This window comes from Rosa chinensis, chromosome 7 (assembly GCF_002994745.2).
Source record: "Rosa chinensis cultivar Old Blush chromosome 7, RchiOBHm-V2, whole genome shotgun sequence".
NCBI classification, from domain to species: domain Eukaryota; kingdom Viridiplantae; phylum Streptophyta; class Magnoliopsida; order Rosales; family Rosaceae; genus Rosa; species Rosa chinensis.
In genome coordinates, this window is record NC_037094.1 from 16993741 (window position 1) to 17014084 (window position 20344).

The 20344-nt window shown below is 35.9% G+C and overlaps 1 protein-coding gene across 9 annotated transcripts; it reads right to left on the reverse strand.

The window, feature by feature from the left end:
• Positions 1–503: 503 nt before the first annotated feature.
• Positions 504–13298, reverse strand: LOC112176474 (protein unc-13 homolog). 9 transcript variants are annotated; one of them, XR_002926950.2, is made up of 28 exons: positions 13018–13296; positions 12848–12912; positions 12250–12487; positions 11925–11991; positions 11614–11764; positions 11322–11489; positions 10525–10623; positions 10215–10421; positions 10021–10122; positions 9426–9656; positions 9055–9135; positions 8679–8762; positions 8381–8566; positions 8146–8286; positions 7339–7431; positions 6536–6607; positions 6049–6166; positions 5209–5381; positions 4547–4631; positions 4020–4142; positions 3325–3431; positions 3143–3220; positions 2971–3066; positions 2648–2743; positions 2388–2571; positions 1551–1847; positions 1010–1147; positions 504–852 (listed from the first exon to the last, which is right to left on the reverse strand). XR_002926950.2 is itself a non-coding variant. In XM_024314409.2 (26 exons), exons 1-26 carry the CDS (start codon positions 13169–13171, stop codon positions 1633–1635), a joined length of 3414 nt encoding a protein of 1137 aa, XP_024170177.1. In that variant the 5' UTR covers positions 13172–13296; the 3' UTR covers positions 1354–1632. The 9 variants fall into 9 exon arrangements, 4 of the variants coding, with proteins under 4 accessions (XP_024170177.1, XP_024170178.1, XP_040366749.1 ...); XR_002926949.2 differs by lacking the exon at positions 1010–1147 and having other exon boundaries at positions 509–852; XM_024314409.2 differs by lacking the exons at positions 504–852; positions 1010–1147 and having other exon boundaries at positions 1354–1847.
• Between the last annotated feature and the right edge of the window lie 7046 nt (positions 13299–20344).

The following is a 20344-nucleotide window of genomic DNA, read 5'->3' on the forward strand; positions in this document are numbered from 1 at the left end:
ATGGAAGATAAAGATCATTTTCCAATTACAAATTTGAGTTCACATATCATCAGTATGCAAAACTCCAAGATCTGTCACCTCTAGCGCATCATATCAACGTGAAATACCCGCTGGATGTTGCAACAGGTGCAAGAATTTGATATTTAAGAAGATTCCAGTTTTATAAATGTTTTTTTTGTTGTTCTAGTTTATAATGAATCATCACAAAAGTCAATGAAAAATTACCATCTTACGATACTAGCTCAAATGGGGTTCCAAATATGTGAGATTCTGAATTTGATTCCCTCGTTCCCGAATATCTCAATAAAATGGTTGAGATAAGAGCGGGTTTCGGCCCTGACACATACACGCCGCACCAAACGAGAGGGATAGGGCCAGGGTAGGTCTCGACTCTTGACTCTTGAGAAAGTGAAAGGCTAAATGTCAATAGTTTGGCATTTCTTAATCTTGTTTTGGTGGATAAAGGGTACACATCTAATGCTTAACGTAAGGAAAATGTAACAATTGAACTTCGTAGTGTAGGTACACCTTGTCATTTGAGAAGTTGTAAATTGTAATTTGTTGTCAAAATTTTGCCAAATAAAGTAAAGCACATCAATCCAATAACCATGTACAACTGTTAAATTCCGTGTGTTCACCACTAATCCATCACCAAACTTTCCACATTCCTTTTGGAATGAATCATCTTTCCACATTGAAAGAGTGTAAATTCAAGTTAACTCCAAGCTCAGTGATTTGTGGACGCACCCTTTTCCCACAATCATAGCAAATCCCAAATCCCATTATTTGTGTGAAGTTTCCTTTGATTAGGTCGGTCATCTATTTCACACCAATCAAAGGGCCCATATTTGCCTGTCACATGAAATTTAAACACATATATTCAAGATCACGAGTGCTGTTAGCACCAAGGATATAGATCGTTATACTGTCGGTACTCTGTGTTAATAGCAGAGAGGATTTTCGAGCATAAGAATACAATGATTGCAAAACAATGTGGAAGATGAAATACCAGGTGGCACAAAAAACAGGTGACACTGAGTCATTTGTCATGGTCCTATTGCATATATGTTATAACAGGTCTATCTAACAGCCTTCCTTCACTCCTTCCAATGATGACCACTTATTCCCAAAAAAGCTTTGTCTACACCTGTCATATGCAACAGTTTGCTCTAACTTTTTTCCTTAAGCATATACCAATACATGTTGAATCGAAAAGTTAGTGAAACAAGTACTAAAATTATACATAAAGTATGACGCGATGGGTACTGACATGGTTAATCTAATTTTTCCTGTGATCTACAATAGATGATGTATGCTAATGTTTATCGTAATTGAGAGCGGTGCAAAATGTTGGAAGTTGGTAGGAAAGGAAATAATATTGAAGATATCAAAAATAGAATCAAAGTATTCTAACCAGTTTTGGGACTACAGGACAACTAACGCTCCAACTGATAATCTTTTGGTATCTGTTCTTTTATTCCTTCTGTAGAGGTAGTAGTTTTTGATACACCTATACAAATATAGGAACAAAAGTCTTGGCCTCATTTTACCTGTTATGGAGAGCCTACCCTGTGCACTCTAGGAATCTAAATGAGAATGCAAGGTGCCTTACAGCACATTGTCTCGTCTGCACTACCACGCCACATTCCTGAATTCAGATGTTGCTTCTTGAAGTTTCTTCTTAAATGAGGTAAAGGTACTATGCGTATTATTCCAACGAAATGACGTGCTTCGCTTTGCTAGATCTGAAGTGCTTCGCTTTGCTAGATCTGACATGCTTCGCTTTGATAGATCTGATCTGAGAGGTGATTGGGAAGTTGGATCTGTTGATGGAGTGTCTTCATATTCTGCAATTGAAAGAAAAAAGAACACGAAACAAATACCAAATTACTGAACGTCCTTAAGTTTATGGTGATAGAATGTTGTAGCCTTGTAGGCAGACCAAATAGCATAGCCATAAATACAACAGCTGCATAAATGATCACCCCTTTATTCTCAAATCAGAAAATTGAGAAAAATTTCAAATAACGATTCAATCAAACAGTTTCAGAGCAAACTTCCCACAAAGGTTTTCCATGACTAAATGCAACACAGTTTATCATTCCTAAAGTAATTCTCAATTCTTTAGCGACATATTGGTTGCTGAAGGAAAGACAAGATCTTTTAGGACGCACTTCCTCCTACACACAATCTTATTGAAAAGTGGCTTGGGTTGTCTTTACGATGCAGAAACAACTACAAGGACAAAAAACCCACATTGAAACTAGCTCTGAGTTCCAGGACAACATTAAGCAAACATCCATTACCAGTAATCTATAAATCATAAGATCATTACCCAACCCAATGACAAAACTATATCATATCACATAGGTAGAGAGGAAAATTACCTGAAGACATGGGGAGCTGATATTGCCTTTTCAAGAATTTAGAGGCTTCTCTATCTTTTTTGTGGCATAACACCCGCACAAAAGTGTGGGCATTATTTAATCGCATATAGTTATGATCATGTGAATCTAGCCCCAATGATATTTGTTCACTTGCAGCCATCAGCTTTTGGATGATAGTTTCAGTCTACAAAAACAGTAGTGTCATATAGCCAGTTTCAGCCATTTAGAGGTTATGCAATTCTGATTAGAAGAGGCCAAACCTGCAGTGAATACAAGTTCAGTATTTCCTCAGGAAACTTTGCTTCTTGCTCCACTACTGATCGGGGAAGGCCTTCACCATCAGCTACAAAAAATTCCTGTGAAGTCGAGCAGTATAGCTCCATCAATTTATATATATTGATCAGATGTAACAACTAACTAGTGCTATGAGCTTAACCCAACAGAAAGGTACTTGTCTGTTATAGATACTTGTTTATTTGCTCAAGTTCATGGATGCACGTGGATGAGTATGTTAGCATTTCCAAAGTAACTACAACAATTAAGAGTCATTGGTGTCAACAATAGTTGGGAGAGACTACCATACCTTTAGTGCAGAAAGGTCATCCTCTATTAGTACAATATCTGAATCACAAAATGCACGGGAAGGCCCACCATCAAGCAAAACCCACGCAAAGCCTTCCTAAACCACATAAGATGAAAGATTAATTCTAGCATGTATGGAAAACAAAAGATTAGTTTCCAACAATGAGGCATACCAGTGATGCCCGACAGATGCTTAAAACCACAGCGTCTCTAAGAGAATCATCAATATAACTGCATACATGGCCAAGGACCTACAACAACGTCTCTAAGATGAATAGAATCCACTTGAAAATATATGATAGAAACCACAAATATACAGTATCAATGCGTATCAATGATACAGAGAGAGACTTACAGTATCAATGCGTGTGAGAACACCATCCAAACGAGAAGCTTCAACGCTTCCACAATATAAACAAAAGAGGAATGCATGTCTGAGATCCCAGAACACAGCTTTTGCACCTTGAAATTTAATTTAACAAGAATAATTCAGCCAAACTATTTTCATCAAAATGGACTCCACAGTTAAATCCTTTTGTTTTTTTTTTTTTTTAAGAAAAGTTTAAACTAGATTTAGAAATTTCAAAGCTCTATCACAACATAATGACTACCATAAAATAGAGAACAATATTTGGACCACCATCAAGTATGACCACTTCCCTTAATGGGTGGCACATCATACACCAAAAGCCTATAATCACATTTCACATGACACTGGCATGAAGGTCTATTGCTAGATGTGTTCAGTAAAGCCACAACAATTAATAACTTCAATATAATCATATTATCCAAAACAGGAATAGTACATTTTCATCAGTAAAACTATAGAACCAGCCTGTAGATAAAGCTTCATGGTGAAGTCTAACACATGGATCAGAAGAAAAAAGGTTGCATATGCGAGGACCTGACTGATATAATTGTGTAGGACAATTCTATACATGTTTATCAAAGAATAGCAAAAGTACGGATGCATATGTACACAAATTATCTATCATTTTATGAGAAGTCCCATTGATGAGTTGAAGATACTGCACAGGTGAATCTGCTCACCAGTAAAGTCACAAATTTTACTGATGGCATTTGCTGCATTATCCCTGATGATGTCAAAGGTGGTGCAGAAGAGCTCATCAATTTGTTCATTGCATGTTGAAGTTCCCAAACGCTGTTCTCTGGCTGATAAAACAAAAATGGATATAAGCATGTGAAAATGAACCAATTCAGTTATGCTATCCTAAGGGAAGTTGTCACTTAACTCTAATTTTCTTCAAGTAAATTTCCATTTAAAGGAAAAAAAAAATTGTTTACTGCACTAACTGTTTCTAATGATATTCCATGTAATTATAACTTCCACGACCTCATAATCTATTACATAAGCATGGCCAAAGCTTGTCCACAATAATTTCAAGTACATCCTTGCAAAGCCAAATAATAACTGAAGAGGTCAAGCAACTGTCAAGTATTTATTTGGACTTTGGATCAAGGACGCCCTGATGTTCATTGTCCCTAGCCGACAACTTAAGACAAACTGACAGGCAAGACATCTCTTAGTACCAATATTCTGTAACAATGTTACTGACCACATGTTTTATCAATTGATTGTCTGATGAGAGCCCAAGATTTTCTGATACCATCTTCTAGTATGTCAATTTGTTTCTGAATATACTGCAAGAATAAACTATATCAGTATACTATACTCGTCTCTAAAGTAAATAATAAACATAGCACCATCAAAAAGAAGAGAATGCAATGAGCAGAATTTTTCATAAACGGCTACGAACTTGAGCTGTCATAAAAAAGTTCAGGCTGTCAAAAAGGTAAAACTGAGGATACGCGAATTGATGATCATATTGAATACATTGACTTAAACTTCGTACATTAAATATCTCACCAGTATGTAAATTATTTTTTTCAGAAGATTATATGATGGTACACAAGGCAAAATATGACATTGACCACCAGCTTTAAGTTCCTTCTTTGTTTCAGTTCTGACTTCTGACCAAATCAGAAAAAAGATAAATAACAATGCTGTTTCATCAAAGTGCCCTTAAGAATACAGTACACATTCCTGATCTTCCTCTTTCCCTAACTATCAAACTCTATAATTTATTTATATGAATGGTGAAATACGTACATGATCTATTTGAAACTGCGAGCATTAGAGGACAAGATATACTTGCTCTTGCAAAATCACTTGCGACAAAAATAAATTGGGCATCAATAAATCATTATCTACACTTACTTTCAACGTGTTCATTCGGACACAGAGTTTGGGTATTGTCAAAGTATTCAACTTGTCATACACATTGTCATCCAAAGGCATACACTCAAGAAACTTCTTTTTCAGCACCGGAATAGTCGTCTCCTTGTAGCGAGTCAATGGAGGAGCTGATGGATATAAGTAATTTTTCTCAACTGCATAGAGAGGCATTACAATTGATAGTGAAGTGCATTTCCTATAAATGACTTACGATTTCTGAAATAGACAGCCAATCCCAAGAAAGTAAAGTAGAAAGTCTTTCTTTTTCCCACTCCTAGATTGAGCAAAGGATGTAAAAAGCCTCATGCAAATCAATATTTTTATTAACATATAACATTATATCTGAAAATTGAAAAATATTAAAATTGAAGCCACTTGGTATCTTTACCCATAAGTTTCCAATTTTGTAAAAGGTCTCAAGCAAATCCCCAAAAATAGTTGTCTAAAGGGATTCTTTAAGCCTCTTTCTTTTTGCTTGATCATACAAAAGAATTGTTTTATGAGAGTTCAGGCTGCAAAACTCTGACCATAGATAAAAAGCTCCATTTTTTTATAAAAAAAAAAAAAAATTAATGTCCATACATGCTTATGCTTTAAATCTATTAGATCACAGGGAACCAAAGGATAAAGCTATCAGGATGATTCACAGATTCAGTAGCATCCAGGCGTTCACACATTGACCCAACTCCAAAGGAAAAAAAGTTAAAATACAAAAATAAATTCCACACTGAAGTCATGTTCAGTTGTATCAAGTGAAATTCAAGAGATAAAGTAATCAATTAATCCCTGAAAAGTATACTAGCAGGGTAATATGTATGATACCTATCTGGTCGAGCAATTTCAGCAAATAGGCATCCAAGGTATGAAAGACAACAGATAACAGAGCTTGCAAATGAGTGATATCCATAGGGAGACGGAAACCAAATAATTGATCCACAGTCTGCAAGAAATTTAAACAAAAACCAAGCTGTTCTAAGAAATATATTCAGAGAAACAACAAGTACAACAGTAGTCCTCATATAAACTTTTACAAGACAATTAATACTGAGGTGTAAGCATTCTTCGTTGCTTTGCCATGACTAATCTTTTTGTACTGGATTACCATATAATAAAGACAATATAATGCTCATCATACACCTCAGGGGTGATTTCTAAGCGAAAGGAGAAAGATAGAAATGCAGATTAACTTCCATCTATTCGTCTGTCTTAAGGTGAATCTCTATCAAGCTTATAAAACAAACATTCCAAATAAGAGATAAAATTCTCAATTCCACCATATGTGCACTCATGTTTCAGCTATAATTCATACCTCCTCTATAATTCTAAACACTTCAACTATCGATGCTGCCTGTCTTTGCTGAGATGACAAAGGCTCCCACTTCTGCAGATTCCACAAAAGTAAAAAGATATAGTACTCAGCAAATATTGAAGGGAGGACATCCTCTTACCAAAGCATATCTAAACAAAAATTTATTAACTGATTGCTCAATAGTTAAAAGAGGACCACACCTATATCCATGATCAGTCTTGTCTAGGACTGAAAAGATATAACAACTTCCAAAAACACAAAACTGGGAAAGGCATCATTCATTCGTTCTTGTGCCAAAGTCATGGCTTAATGAGTTGCTAACTCCAAAATCCAAACCAATTAAGAAGGTTGATGGTACGACTCATGGATAACAATAAAACAGGCTGAAAGCACTAAAAGTAAGAGAGAGCATATAAAAACAAAAAGCTCAAGCAATTGTTTCTTTATTATTTTCTATTTCTCACATGAACAAGCACAGACTAAATGCCATGCTGTATGTCTTATAAGTTGATCAGCAGGAGTAACAATCAAAGTGATGAAGTTGTTGTTAGACAAATGCTTTTGTACAATCAACCAAGCAGAACATTATTTAATTTAGTTTTACCCACTAGTTGCCTAGAATCACACTAGTCTGTTTAATATGCAACAGAATAATTGAATCCATAATCCCATGAATACACAATGCCACCAATCCCCCACAGTTATCTTTTTCTGTTACTCTAGTGCAATTGTTTAGTCAGTAAGGTAGGAAAGGATATAATTACACTTCTAAATAACACGATTCAAGTCCACTTAGAACCAACCTCAAGATCAAAAGCACGTCCAGTCCATTCCAAGATGCGTTCATGCTGAGCAATCACCCAATCAAGAATGATAGGTTTAGCAACTTCACCAATCTGCCCAAAAAAGAGAAGGCAAAGAGCTAATTCTTGACTTGTCATCTACAACAAATAAACTACACAACAAGATAGTTTTTTTTTTTAAATTAAAAAAAAAAAAAGAGGATCAAAGGGTTTCACTCCTGCCCCATAGTGACTCGAACCCATGACTTCGTACATAGGTAGTGGGTGAAAATTTGATTACAATTGACAAGCTCTAAATGCATGCATGGTGTAAATCTTTTCAAAACTGAAGTCTTCATTTGTGCAGTTGTTCATTATGTACGACTCAACACCAAACTAAAAGCACAACAGAAAATTTTATTTAATGCTGTCAAGCTCCTGAAATCTTTGAAACTGAACAATTCTCTCACAAGTAATGAGTATACAGAAGAAAAGACTCCAATGTTTGTTAACCCCCAGAACAGAATGATCATGTTACCAGCAATAGAACAAGATCAAATGCAAGCAGAAAATAAATCACAAATAGATAAAAACAAGAGAGGTCTAATAAATGCAAAATAGTATTTTAGAATTTAAAAAAATAAAGCATAGGCTACAGAATTGGAACTCATCAACTTTTAAGAGAACTCGGTGACATTTTAAGCTACTAATTTGATAATCAATTTCCTTACCAAACATTTGACATGAGATGCAATAAGAGAAACAAAAGTACAATATTCTAATTTGAAAGGCCATTAAAGAAATAAAGTACAGAAACTATAAACTAACCGGATAATGGTGCAGATCTTCACAATTTTCTCCATTACCAGTATTGTAAAGCTGAGTTACGACTTGATCCAACAAATCAGCAGCTGGAAGCACGGCTTTAACATCTTCAGAAAGAGATGACACTCCATCCAGAAAGGGTCTCTACATATTGATATAAGAAAATCAATAAAAGATCCACAAAATACCAGCTGTAAGGAGATTGGCTATTATTCAATGCTAAGGAGTAAAAACATACCAGCCTTTCCCAATAAATCTGGTGCAACATCATAGCTGCAATCATCCCAGAATTAGGGCACCATTTGCATAGTTCCGGGTAGAACACATTTAGTTCTCTCTCAGCAATCAACCTCAGTTCATTTGCAAGCACGCCCAAAGGATGTTTCTTTTCCACTTCTGATAAGTGATCTATGTTACTTGCTACCTAACAGATAAACATATAAGCTTCATCTCAAACTGAAAGGACAACCAAATTTACACCAAAAGAAAAAGAAGAACTGAGTTGAATAAAACTGATGATCAAAAACATGTCTCACCCGCCTGTATGCAGCTTCAATTGACCTTTTCACATATGACTCAAGTATTTTAGCAGCATCCGTATTGAGATTGAACCTCCTCAACTGCATGTATGAAAATCTTTGTCAGATGATTTTTTTTGTTTTTTGTGTTATGTGCATGCCAATCACACCCAGGACCTCGTAAATATTGAGTGCAAAGCAAAGCCACCAGGCCACAAAAGGATCGACAACTGAAATGCAATGACTGAGGTTGCGAAAAAGTGAAAAACCAAAGTCATAATATAGGGAAACCTTCCAACTGCTAACAGGAATAACCACCAGTTGGAACCATAGTGGACCATGAAAGTACTATGATTAATCTAAAACACTAATTCTGGAGTGAAGTAAAAGTAACCTTCATATGACCACCATCACCGAAATTAAGAACGCCAACTGCTGACACTAAGCTCATCACCCTCTTTAAGTGACTGTGTTGCTGAAACAAAAATTTCAACATTAGAAAGACAAAACGTGAAAATGCAAATACATTCTATAAGTTCATTAATGCCCAAAGATATGAGAAAAAGCAAAGCAAACCAAAATTCCAAAATTCCTTAATAAGAAGTTACAGAATTTGGTCTATTGCCATTTCATTTTTCACTTAGGAACAACTAAAACTCATCAGGTAAACACCGCTGCGTGATCTAGAACGGTGACAATCACATAATTCAGAAAGAAAAAAAGAATAAGAAAAGTGTAACAGAACTGTTAAAGAAGAGAAATAACCTGACTGAAATGCAGATGATAGTCTTGTAGTTTACTCTCACACCAAATGCTTAAAGAGTAGAAGACAGCATCAACCAAACTTAACTTTATCTCGACGGCGTTGCAGTGGATTGAACATAGCAGGCTATTCATATATAGCCTTACATTCTCATCATCAACTTTAGCTGATATAAGCTCCTGCAACTCCACCGTTGCATATTCTAATAGCAGAGCCTCATCTGTTCCAACAAACTATGCACAGAAGTTTTCCTTAGATAAACTGATTAAAGATAGTTCTAAGGATTGATACAGTGAAGGACACATACATTTGCAATATTTCATCCACCACTCCCAAGATTTAGAAAAGCTTTGATGCCATCAGCATTTGATATATGGAATTGGGGACTATTGAGATAGATCTATTCAGCCGCAATATATATACTTGTTTTGATACTATGTTTTCAGCCAGTGCACTAAATATTGATATATTTCACAATTTAACAAAGAGTAAATCATTGCTATGATTTGATAGTGATTAAAGCATCAATAAAAAAGTTATAACTTACATCACCAATATATGATTCCTAAATATTCAGCATCAAATCATTGTGCATACCTGTTGGAAAAGGACCCACATATATATTGCATCATGCATTTTTTGAGTGATGCCTAAAGTAGACCATGTCAATTTCAAGAGCATCAGGAACTCATCAGCTTCCTAATAGAACAAAAACGCAGAAAAATGAATAGTGAAGCTATAAGTACACAAATAGAAATTGCTTAACTGACAATTAGAAAGGATATATGTACCTCTATCAGCTGGCTTTCATCAAGAACATCAAATACACCAAGAAGTAGTTTCTCATAAAGCCTAATATTCAAGTGATATGCAGAAGTCCAATAATAGGTCTCACTTTGGAGATCAAAGCGTCCTGGAAGAGATGACAGCGTTAAAGCTGCCTGTTTGATAACTGATATAACCTCTGCCTTTCCAGAAGAAGACATAAAGTCCCACTCCTGCCACATTTAGAAACAAAACAATTAAGAAAACAAAGGTAAGAATTTTTTGAAGTATTCATATTCACTGTTGCATAATACTATGAACTCACAAATGGCACACCTTTGCATTTCTAATCATAGCAAGAGAACGCTTAATAGTTAGATGATCATGCGCCACAAGATTAGGAGAAAAGCAGAGAAGTTCTTCTAAGATACTTGCCTACAAAAAAGTTGCAAAGCATCCTGTTAAGACAAAGCTTAAAATTATCCTGATATATAGGTAACTAGATAAGTGAAGCAACGGCCTTCACTACAGGAAAACGTGACTGAAGAATATACATGTTATGTCAATTATCAAATATCAAAACCTCTCAATGACTTGTATTTTGGATTAAGTAATTGAGCAGCAGAAAAGTTTTTGACAGGACACAACATAAATAATCCAGCTTTTACTATAACAACCCCTAAGGTTGCTATGACTGTGCGATATGACTGTATGACAATGCCAGACAGTGCTTGACATACAAACCAGTAAGACTAGGCTGGCTCTAAAATTTACGACCAAAAATAATAGGGCCAAAAAATGAGAACGACGGCATGTTTACGCCAGGTTTGGCAATTTGTCAGCCCCACTGACAGGATTATTGCTTTGAGTACTAAAATTCAAGAAATCAGAAGCACAACAGAACAAAGATTATATCTGCGGAGCATGGTCGATACAAGGTAAAAAAAATGACTTTCAAAGTTCAGATACACAGGTTATCCTTGCCTCAGTTAAAATGCAATGCAATTAATGACTTTGTGCATAACTACAGCATATGCATGGTAATTGATTGCAATAACAATATAACAAGTTGTTCTGGCCTGTTCTGACATGGAAATAAATTCAGTTTTAAGTAGTCCAAAGATGACCAATACCTGTCTATTCTTCCATTGCATATAAGACTTTTCATTTGAAAAATCAGACTTAAAAGTGAAATTCAAAAGCCCCAACACAATTTGAGGAATATCGATCTGCACCCGCGTTCTCCCTGGCGATAACATCATCATCTTCTGTCTAGTGCACTCATCCATTGCTTCAGAAATCTAGCAAGAAGAAATAATTGACTTTTGATAGGGAATACTATGTTTCTTTCTTTGATGTCTCACACAATGCATCAAGCACATAAAATTAGAGCTCAGAACTGAGGAGAAGACAATAATAGATTACCTGCATCTGCACACGGATGGTGCGGATCAGCCGTAAGTTTTTATCAAGAGGCTGCGACTGCACATTTGGTTTATCCTTTCTACTCTTTAATCCTGACAGCAATCTGGAAGGCCTATGTTTCCTTTGATCTTCAACAGAACAGATTACAATCCTGGTTACATGAAAACAAGTATAAGATAATTAAAAAGCAAGAGAGAGTAAGACCATATGAAATCAAGATGTTGAATCCCACAATTGAAAGATAGTAAATGTGTTCTATGAAAGTGGTTGCACCACACACACATGCATGGAAAGAGGGAAAATAAATTTACCCAGATGTTGCCATAGATGCAAGCAATATTTCGTATGCTGATTCCCGCAAGTCATCATCAGATAATCCTTCAAAATTTCTGAAGCTACATTACAGTTTACTCAAAGTATGATATATCAAAGACCAGAGATTCGTGATACAAGAACATACATCATTGACCAGATGACCATATATATTGTAAAACAAATAATTCCATCATTGGAAAGATGAGACTGACTGTCAACAGTATACCCTCTCATTTCGTACCATATTTCTTACAGATAAACCATACCATATTGTCGGATTCATTATTTTATCATGAAAAACATATGCTAAGAAACTGATACCTGTTTTCAGACTAGGCAATCCCAATGAAACAATTTTAAAGTTTTCAATAGGCCTTGGACGTGTGCTGGGTGAGGCTCTATATTTAAAACCATGGTCGTCACCATTCCTGTCAATCTTCTCAACTTTCAACGAACCCGGCTTTCTAGATGGAACTGATGGAGGCACACGCCTAGGAGGTGATCCAGAATCATCTGGATCAGTATGTAGAAGAAAGGAATCCCCTAATTTCGAATGAGTCTGCCGGAAAAAAAAAAAAAAAAAAAAAAAAAAGTAAAGCATAATGTTTATAAATTCTAAACAGAAAAATAACGCCAAACCTGCTTTGAAATCACACAGTTTGGGACATAAGGATTTTAGAAGAAAAGTTCTACAGTTGTGGCTGAGTTTGCTTTCTTTCTTTATACTCACTCGCCTATAAAGCTCTATGTTTGTAATCATTTCTCATCTTTGAAATAATTATCGAACCGAAACTTCAAACCAGTTCAAACCATAACAAAATCACAATTTCACAACTCAAACACATTGAATTAAACCTTTCACAAAGAAAATGATGAAAAGAGAGCTAAGACAACAGAGAATACGACATGTCAATTTTACCATTGGAGGATACGAAGATTCATGGAAGTAAGTCTTGGTTGCTTCAGATATATCCACCACCCCACCTAAACAAAATTCAAAATTCAAAAAGCGGAAAATGTAATCAGCGACGAAGCACGCGCCATTATTGAGCTCAATTTTGCAGAAACATGGAGGAAAAAACGACTTACCGGATTTGACGCGGTCGATGACATAATCGGCGCTGAGAGTATCGAAATTGATGTGAGAAAACGACGAGGAGGACGCCGAAGAAGACAAGAGAAACTCCAGAAGCTTGCGGCGATCGCGGCGGTAGCGGTGGAAGAGAGACTGTTGCTCCTCCATCGCCGGCGTCAGCTAAACGGAGGAGAGAGAGAGAGAGAGAGAAATGAGGAGGAGCGCGAAAACGATCCAAAAAGCCCACCGAGTGTTTCGCTTTCGGCGGAAGGGCTTTTCTAATTTTTCTGTTATGGTTTTGGGTTTTTCATTATACTTTTATGCCACTGAGTTTTGGTAATTATTACGTTGGCCCCGTCCTTTTTGGGGTCTCTATGACTCTGTTGTTGTTGACCCCTTGCTTTTGGTTTTTATCTTTTGGATTTTTGAAGTCAATAATATTTGTCTGACCAAAACAAAAATGGAGATGCTAAAATTATGCCAAACGAGGTAAAATTCGTGTTTTGACGCTAGCTATGACTCTCAATTGTTTCCTTCTTTCTTTGATAGGCCAAATTGTGTAAACCACTTGTTCCGCTGCGGTCCTGGCATCTCGATTGACCTTGGCCTCGTTGATGTTAAGCGGTTTTGCTGTCGGACGGGACTAAATAGGTCTGTCGAGTAGTCCCTTGTGAATGAGTTGCTCAAACTTTCTGACAGGTGAAGTTTTGGCTTCAGCTTTTTGGCAGGAGATCTCTGGGAGGTGGCCGATCTCATGTTGATGGCAGCTTGGATTGACAGTGCGATTTAAAATTGATGGTGGTGTGGATCGAAGACGTTGAAATCGAGGCAAGTTCGTGGTGAAGCAACTTGTGGTGGTGTGGTTTCATCGTGCTTTAGGTCGTGGCGGACTCGGGGAGGCAAGATCATGGCGATACTATCACAGGGGGCGGAGCTGCGCTGGAAGGTTTGGTGGTTTGGTGGTGGAGGCAGGACCTGGGCCAAGCCAGGCCTGCTAAGCCTTGAGCAGGCCTTCTCTTTGGCTACTTTGGACTTCAAAATTTTGGGCTTTTTGCCCTAGGCCCATCTCTAAAGCCTTGAGCGGGCCTTCTCTTTGGACTACAAAATTTTCGGCTAGGGCTTTTTGCCCTAGACCCATCTCTATGTTTTTAGTTTTCGTCTAATTACAATATTATCTTTGTATTAAGGAAGCTATGCACCTATATGCGAACTATGTACCTCTAGTGCCTCTAGAGTAGTACCAAAGGAGGATTCCCACTACGTCTACTATTTGATATCTAATAAGTGAACATATTTTTATGGACTAAATACTGTTTAGTTCTTGAGCTTTTGATCATAAAACACTTCAGTCCCTGACCTTCCAATTTCACATGTTTAGTCCCTGTACTTCAAAATTTCAGACCAATAGGTCCTTGCCGACTAAAAGTCGCGGCGAAATATCTATTATGCCCTCAGTTCTTTTTTTAAATAAATTTATTCCTTTATCTTTTTTTATTTTTTCTTTTTTCTTTTTTTTATTCTTTTTTTTCAAACATAAAGAAAGAAAGGGAAAAAAAAACATAAAGAAAGAAAGGTAAAAAAAATTCCTTTTCCAAACAAAATTTAAAAAATTAATTAATTAAAAAAAAAACTGAGGGTATAATAGACATTTCACCGCGATTTTTAAACGGCAATGACCTATTGGTCTGAAATTTTGAAGTATAGGGACTAAACGTGTGAAATTAGAAGATCAGAGACTGAAATGTTTTATGGTCAAAAGCTCAAGGACTAAACAGTATTTAATCCTATTTTTATCTACCAACGTGGGTACTACCACAACTTCTTGATCTGTCTGGAAAGAAGGCAACATGAAGGTATTGATAGGAGCATTTTAATGCGACGTTTTAACTGCTTTTCCCTACATTTTTCTGCGCCATTTCCTTAGAAAATCCCTGTTTTGGAAAGTTTCCATTCTTCGATTGGGAAAGTTCCTATTTGTAGAAAGTTTCTATTTTGTAGTTTCTATTTTTCATTTTTAGAAAGTTTCCATTTTCAGTTTAGGAAAGTTTCTATTTTTCTTATTAGTTTCTATTTTCAGGACCTCCGAGCAAAAAAGTGGAAATGAACTCATAAATGGAAAGAGGAGCTTGCGAACACCAAGGGGAGCAAAGATGAAGGTACATTGGAGTAGATGAAGGTGAAATGTACTAAAAGATCAATTTTACACATATTCCTACTCCGAGGAGAAACCAAGCCAAGCAAAGAAGAATGAGCGGCCGCCTGATCAAATGAACTTCAAATGAGCTGAAACCTTCCAGATCCATTCTAGACACCCAAAGGAACATTTCATATGAAGAGTGCAAGATCCAGATAGAAGTGGAAGGCCTTCAAACAATCAGTCCAATTTTCTGCAGAAGCAAAACTGGAAAACTGGACCTGTAAGAGGTCCAGCAGCATTTCCGGCCCAACCACATGACAATAAATTCTGAAATTTTACCACAGTAATCTACACTCATGGTGGATAATTTCATATGAAGAAGTCGAAGGCTAAATCTGACTTCTTAGTGGAGATAAAAATTAAAGGAATAAAGGAGCAGAAAGTGCTCTCACCTAACAAATCCACCAAGTGTTTAAGTGCTCTCACCTAACAAATCCACCAAGTGTTTAAGTGCTCTCACCTAAAAAATCCACCAAGTGTTTAAGTGCTCAAACCTAACCCATTATGATTTGTTTAAAGGCCAAATAGTGTTGCTTGGAAGCCTATAAATAGAGGCAAAAACAAAGACACATACATTCCTTCATCTATTCCATCTTCTTTATCTCTCCATTTCCTCTCCATATTTCTTTTTCATTCTCTAGATTTCTTGTTCTTCATTTTCAAGCCAAGAGAAAGAGAAGCCATGCAATACATCAATTTCCTAACCGCCATCCACCCTTGTGTCGTCCCTAGAAGATTGCTTGCTTTCAAGGATCTTCAAGTTCTTCGTCTCAAGGCTTTATCATTCATCTTTCAAGGTGTATTATGTCATTTCTCTTGTTTTCTTTGTTTGATTTTGTAAGACTATGAATTCTAGTTAACAAATAATGTTAAGGGCAAAGTTTAAAGCTCGTTTATATGTTTTGAAATAAAGTTGTAATTTCTTTGTGTTGATTTCTATGTTGCTTATGTGAGATTGCTTAATTGATTTTGGTTTATAGAAAACTTTTATATGTATGTGTTCTTTGGTGGCCAACTTGGGATATATGCATGTAATTGGTGCTAGAATTAGGTAAACAATTCACCTAATAGTTTTGTGAACCTATTTCATAAGTAGTAAAGGCTTTGGACAAAAGTCGAAATCAATTAAGGAGGATTGCAAATAGATGAACTTTTTCATATTAGGTTGTGCATTTTGGTTGACATCCTTTCTTTATTCTTCATGCATTGAATGTGTTCTTGATGAGCTAGCTTTCTAGACTATGATTGCATGTTCAATAGGATTGATTTAGGTGCCTTCACTTAGATCAATTATTCAAGAAAAGTAAAATATGGGAAATCGTTTGCTTATTAACGTTTCACATGGTCAACTTATTTCTCATGTCTCAGCATATAGTTGATTATCTAATGTCATGAGAAATAAGTTGACCATGTGAAACGTTAATAAGCAAACGATTTCCCATATTTTACTTTTCTTGAATAATTGATCTAAGTGAAGGCACCTAAATCAATCCTATTGAACATGCAATCATAGTCTAGAAAGCTAGCTAATCAAGAACACATTCAATGCATGAAGAACAAAGAAAGGATGTCAACCAAAGTGCACAACCTAGTATGAAAAAGTTCATCTATTTGCAATCCTCCTTAATTGATTTTGACTTTTGTCCAAAGCCTTTACTACTTATGAAATAGGTTCACAAAACTATTAGGTGAATTGTTTACCTAATTCTAGTACCAATTACATGCATATATCCCAAGTTGGCCACCAAAGAACACATACATATAAAAGTTTTCTATAAACCAAAATCAATTAAGCAATTTCACATAAGCAACATAGAAATCAACACAAAGAAATTACAACTTTATTTCAAAACATATAAATGGGCTTTAAACTTTGCCCTTAACATTATTTGTTAACTAGAATTCATAGTCTTACAAAATCAAACAAAGAAAACAAGAGAAATGATATAATACACCTTGAAAGATGAATGATAAAGCCTTGAGACGAAGAACTTGAAGATCCTTGAAAGCAAGCAATCTTCTAGGGACGACACAAGGGTGGATGGCGGTTAGGAAATTGATGTATTGCATGGCTTCTCTTTCTCTTGGCTTGAAAATGAAGAACAAGAAATCTAGAGAATGAAAAAGAAATATGGAGAGGAAATGGAGAGATAAAGAAGATGGAATAGATGAAGGAATGTATGTGTCTTTGTTTTTGCCTCTATTTATAGGCTTCCAAGCAACACTATTTGGCCTTTAAACAAATCATAATGGGTTAGGTTTGAGCACTTAAACACTTAGTGGATTTTTTAGGTGAGAGCACTTAAACACTTGGTGGATTTGTTAGGTGAGAGCACTTAAACACTTGGTGGATTTGTTAGGTGAGAGCACTTTCTGCTCCTTTATTCCTTTAATTTTTATCTCCACTAAGAAGTCAGATTTAGCCTTCGACTTCTTCATATGAAATTATCCACCATGAGTGTAGATTACTGTGGTAAAATTTCAGAATTTATTGCCATGTGGTTGGGCCGGAAATGCTGCTGGACCTCTTACAGGTCCAGTTTTCCAGTTTTGCTTCTGCAGAAAATTGGACTGATTGTTTGAAGGTCTTCCACTTCTATCTGGATCTTGCACTCTTCATATGAAATGTTCCTTTGGGTGTCTAGAATGGATCTGGAAGGTTTCAGCTCATTTGAAGTTCATTTGATCAGGCGGCCGCTCATTCTTCTTTGCTTGGCTTGGTTTCTCCTCGGAGTAGGAATATGTGTAAAATTGATCTTTTAGTACATTTCACCTTCATCTACTCCAATGTACCTTCATCTTTGCTCCCCTTGGTGTTCGCAAGCTCCTCTTTCCATTTATGAGTTCATTTCCACTTTTTTGCTCGGAGGTCCTGAAAATAGAAACTAATAAGAAAAATAGAAACTTTCCTAAACTGAAAATGGAAACTTTCTAAAAATGAAAAATAGAAACTACAAAATAGAAACTTTCTACAAATAGGAACTTTCCCAATCGAAGAATGGAAACTTTCCAAAACAGGGATTTTCTAAGGAAATGGCGCAGAAAAATGTAGGGAAAAGCAGTTAAAACGTCGCATTAAAATGCTCCTATCAGGTATGTAATGTGATGTGCTCATATTATCCTATATTTCTATGCCTCTTAATCTTGGTATTTATGTTTGGTTCTCCTTATTTATAATTCATTTACATCTTTTAGTGTTTTCATAGGTTTGTTTCATAGAAAGAAGAAAAGAAGCTAGAATGAGCTAAGTAGAATTGAAAGGCGATTGCAATACCACGTTCCAGAATCTGTCTGTGCAGAATATCCAACTTCACCTAATTACAGGGAAATTCTCGGATAGAATCAGACGATATTGGAAAGCTACGGATGTCTACTTTCTGTATAATTTTACGAATCTCAATTTCGATACTTCTGGAGAAAGATATGATTATTTGAGTGAAGATAGGTTAGACAGGAAATCTGCTTGAGAATTTACAACCATTCGTAGAGAACTCAAGTTCCGTGGCGCAAGATCATCAATCCTAATGTTTCAAGGAAGTTAATTCAAATGAGGATTCAAAGAGCACATGTATTCCTAATTCTACAAGAGATATTTCAATGTTTTCCCATTCCAAATGAAGAAAGGAATCTAAACCCAAGTTTTACAAGGAAACATGAAGCCAAAGATGAGCAGAAATCTTCTAGCACTAATTTTACATGAGAAGGGAGAGTCTCGGGAGCACAATGTAGACGCCTAAGGAGCAGAGACGACTCATCCATCTTCCCTTCTTTTTTCCTTCCATTCTTTTTATGTTCTTTCTATGTTTTATTAAGTTATCTTTTGCTAAACCTTTTTCCAGGGTTAGGATGATGCCCTATCATGATTGTTTATGTACTTTGATATTATATTGATGGATTTATAGTTTCTTTATGATGAATTCTTAGTCACCATTTGAATTGATGCTTTATGTTTAAGTTATTTGATTGATCACCTTAGGGCTTTGCATCTAGTAATTAGAAGATGAATTTGAGGCGTACCTGCAATATAATTCAAATTAGGTTCTTGTGATTAAGAGTTGTGAATTACATTATTATCGGACCTGAAGTAATGGTTTGCATGATTCTCTTGTTTTCTAGAACGTAATGAGTCATATGTGTTAAATTTATGGCGTACCTGGATAAACTGCATGTTAGGATATATGACATTTGCCGTACCTAGAGAGAATCATACACTTAAGAAAACTATGGTCTAAGTGTTGTACCTAGACTTAGATACGGGAATTGTCATCAAAAGAAACAAAAGAATCTGTTAATTGCATCGAAACATAAATAAGATTGTTAGTGGTTGATTCCGAAACCCTAGGTTTTATCATCTTTGCTTTTCAACTTATAAACTTTATTTTGTTTGTTTGTTTGTTTCACATTAGTTCTTTATTCAAAAAATCTAAAAACAATACTTTCTTAATTTATCTTAATTATTGATTGTGTTTTTGTGATTTTGTCTTTCGATTAATCGAGTTAGGGTTTAAATTAATTATTAATCCTCAGTTGGAACGACCTCGTACTTGCACACTATACTAACGACGATTTGTGCGTTTGCGAGTTTTAATTAAAATTTCACAACATAATGGCCACTTTGGCTTGTGATGAATGAAATTGAAATTCATTTTGGAATTGATCAAAAAAGACAAGAGGGTGTAACAATAGTTTAATAAATATGCATCTTCACTTAAATATTATGATACATGTAATGTAGTTTTTTTTTTTTAATCAAGCCCATGGGGCGAAATAATATATTCATCACAAGTCAGAATAAGCCGTTACATACTATTCTGCTGTCATTTATAAACAGACAAGAAGATAGTGGTAATACCCACAGTGGTACATAGAGATAGACCTACTCATTATACATTTAAAAACGTAGAGGTAGCGGGGATCTTCCATTAGTACTACGCTGGAGGCGCTAGAGATCTAGGTTTCTAATACAAGAAAAATTATTCAGACAGAAAGGCTAAAAACATAGGGATGGGCCAATGACCTAAACCCTAGCCCAAATTAAGAGCCAATGGACTAGGGCAGAACCCCAACCCAAAAACTCGAAGCCCAATAGGTCACCAAAGGAAATCACTCCAGGCCCATCAACTTGGTTCGGACCAGTCCACCGT

Excerpts from the sequence above, each read along its gene's own strand:
- LOC112176474 (XM_024314409.2), bottom strand. The coding sequence starts at position 13,171 with ATGGAGGAGCAACAGTCTCTCTTCCACCGCTACCGCCGCGATCGCCGC. Across the intron at positions 6,167-6,535 it reads TGTTTAGAATTATAGAGGAG|ACTGTGGATCAATTATTTGG; the intron begins GTATGAATTATA and ends AATTTCTTGCAG. Across the intron at positions 2,572-2,647 it reads TGAACTTGTATTCACTGCAG|ACTGAAACTATCATCCAAAA; the intron begins GTTTGGCCTCTT and ends CTGTTTTTGTAG.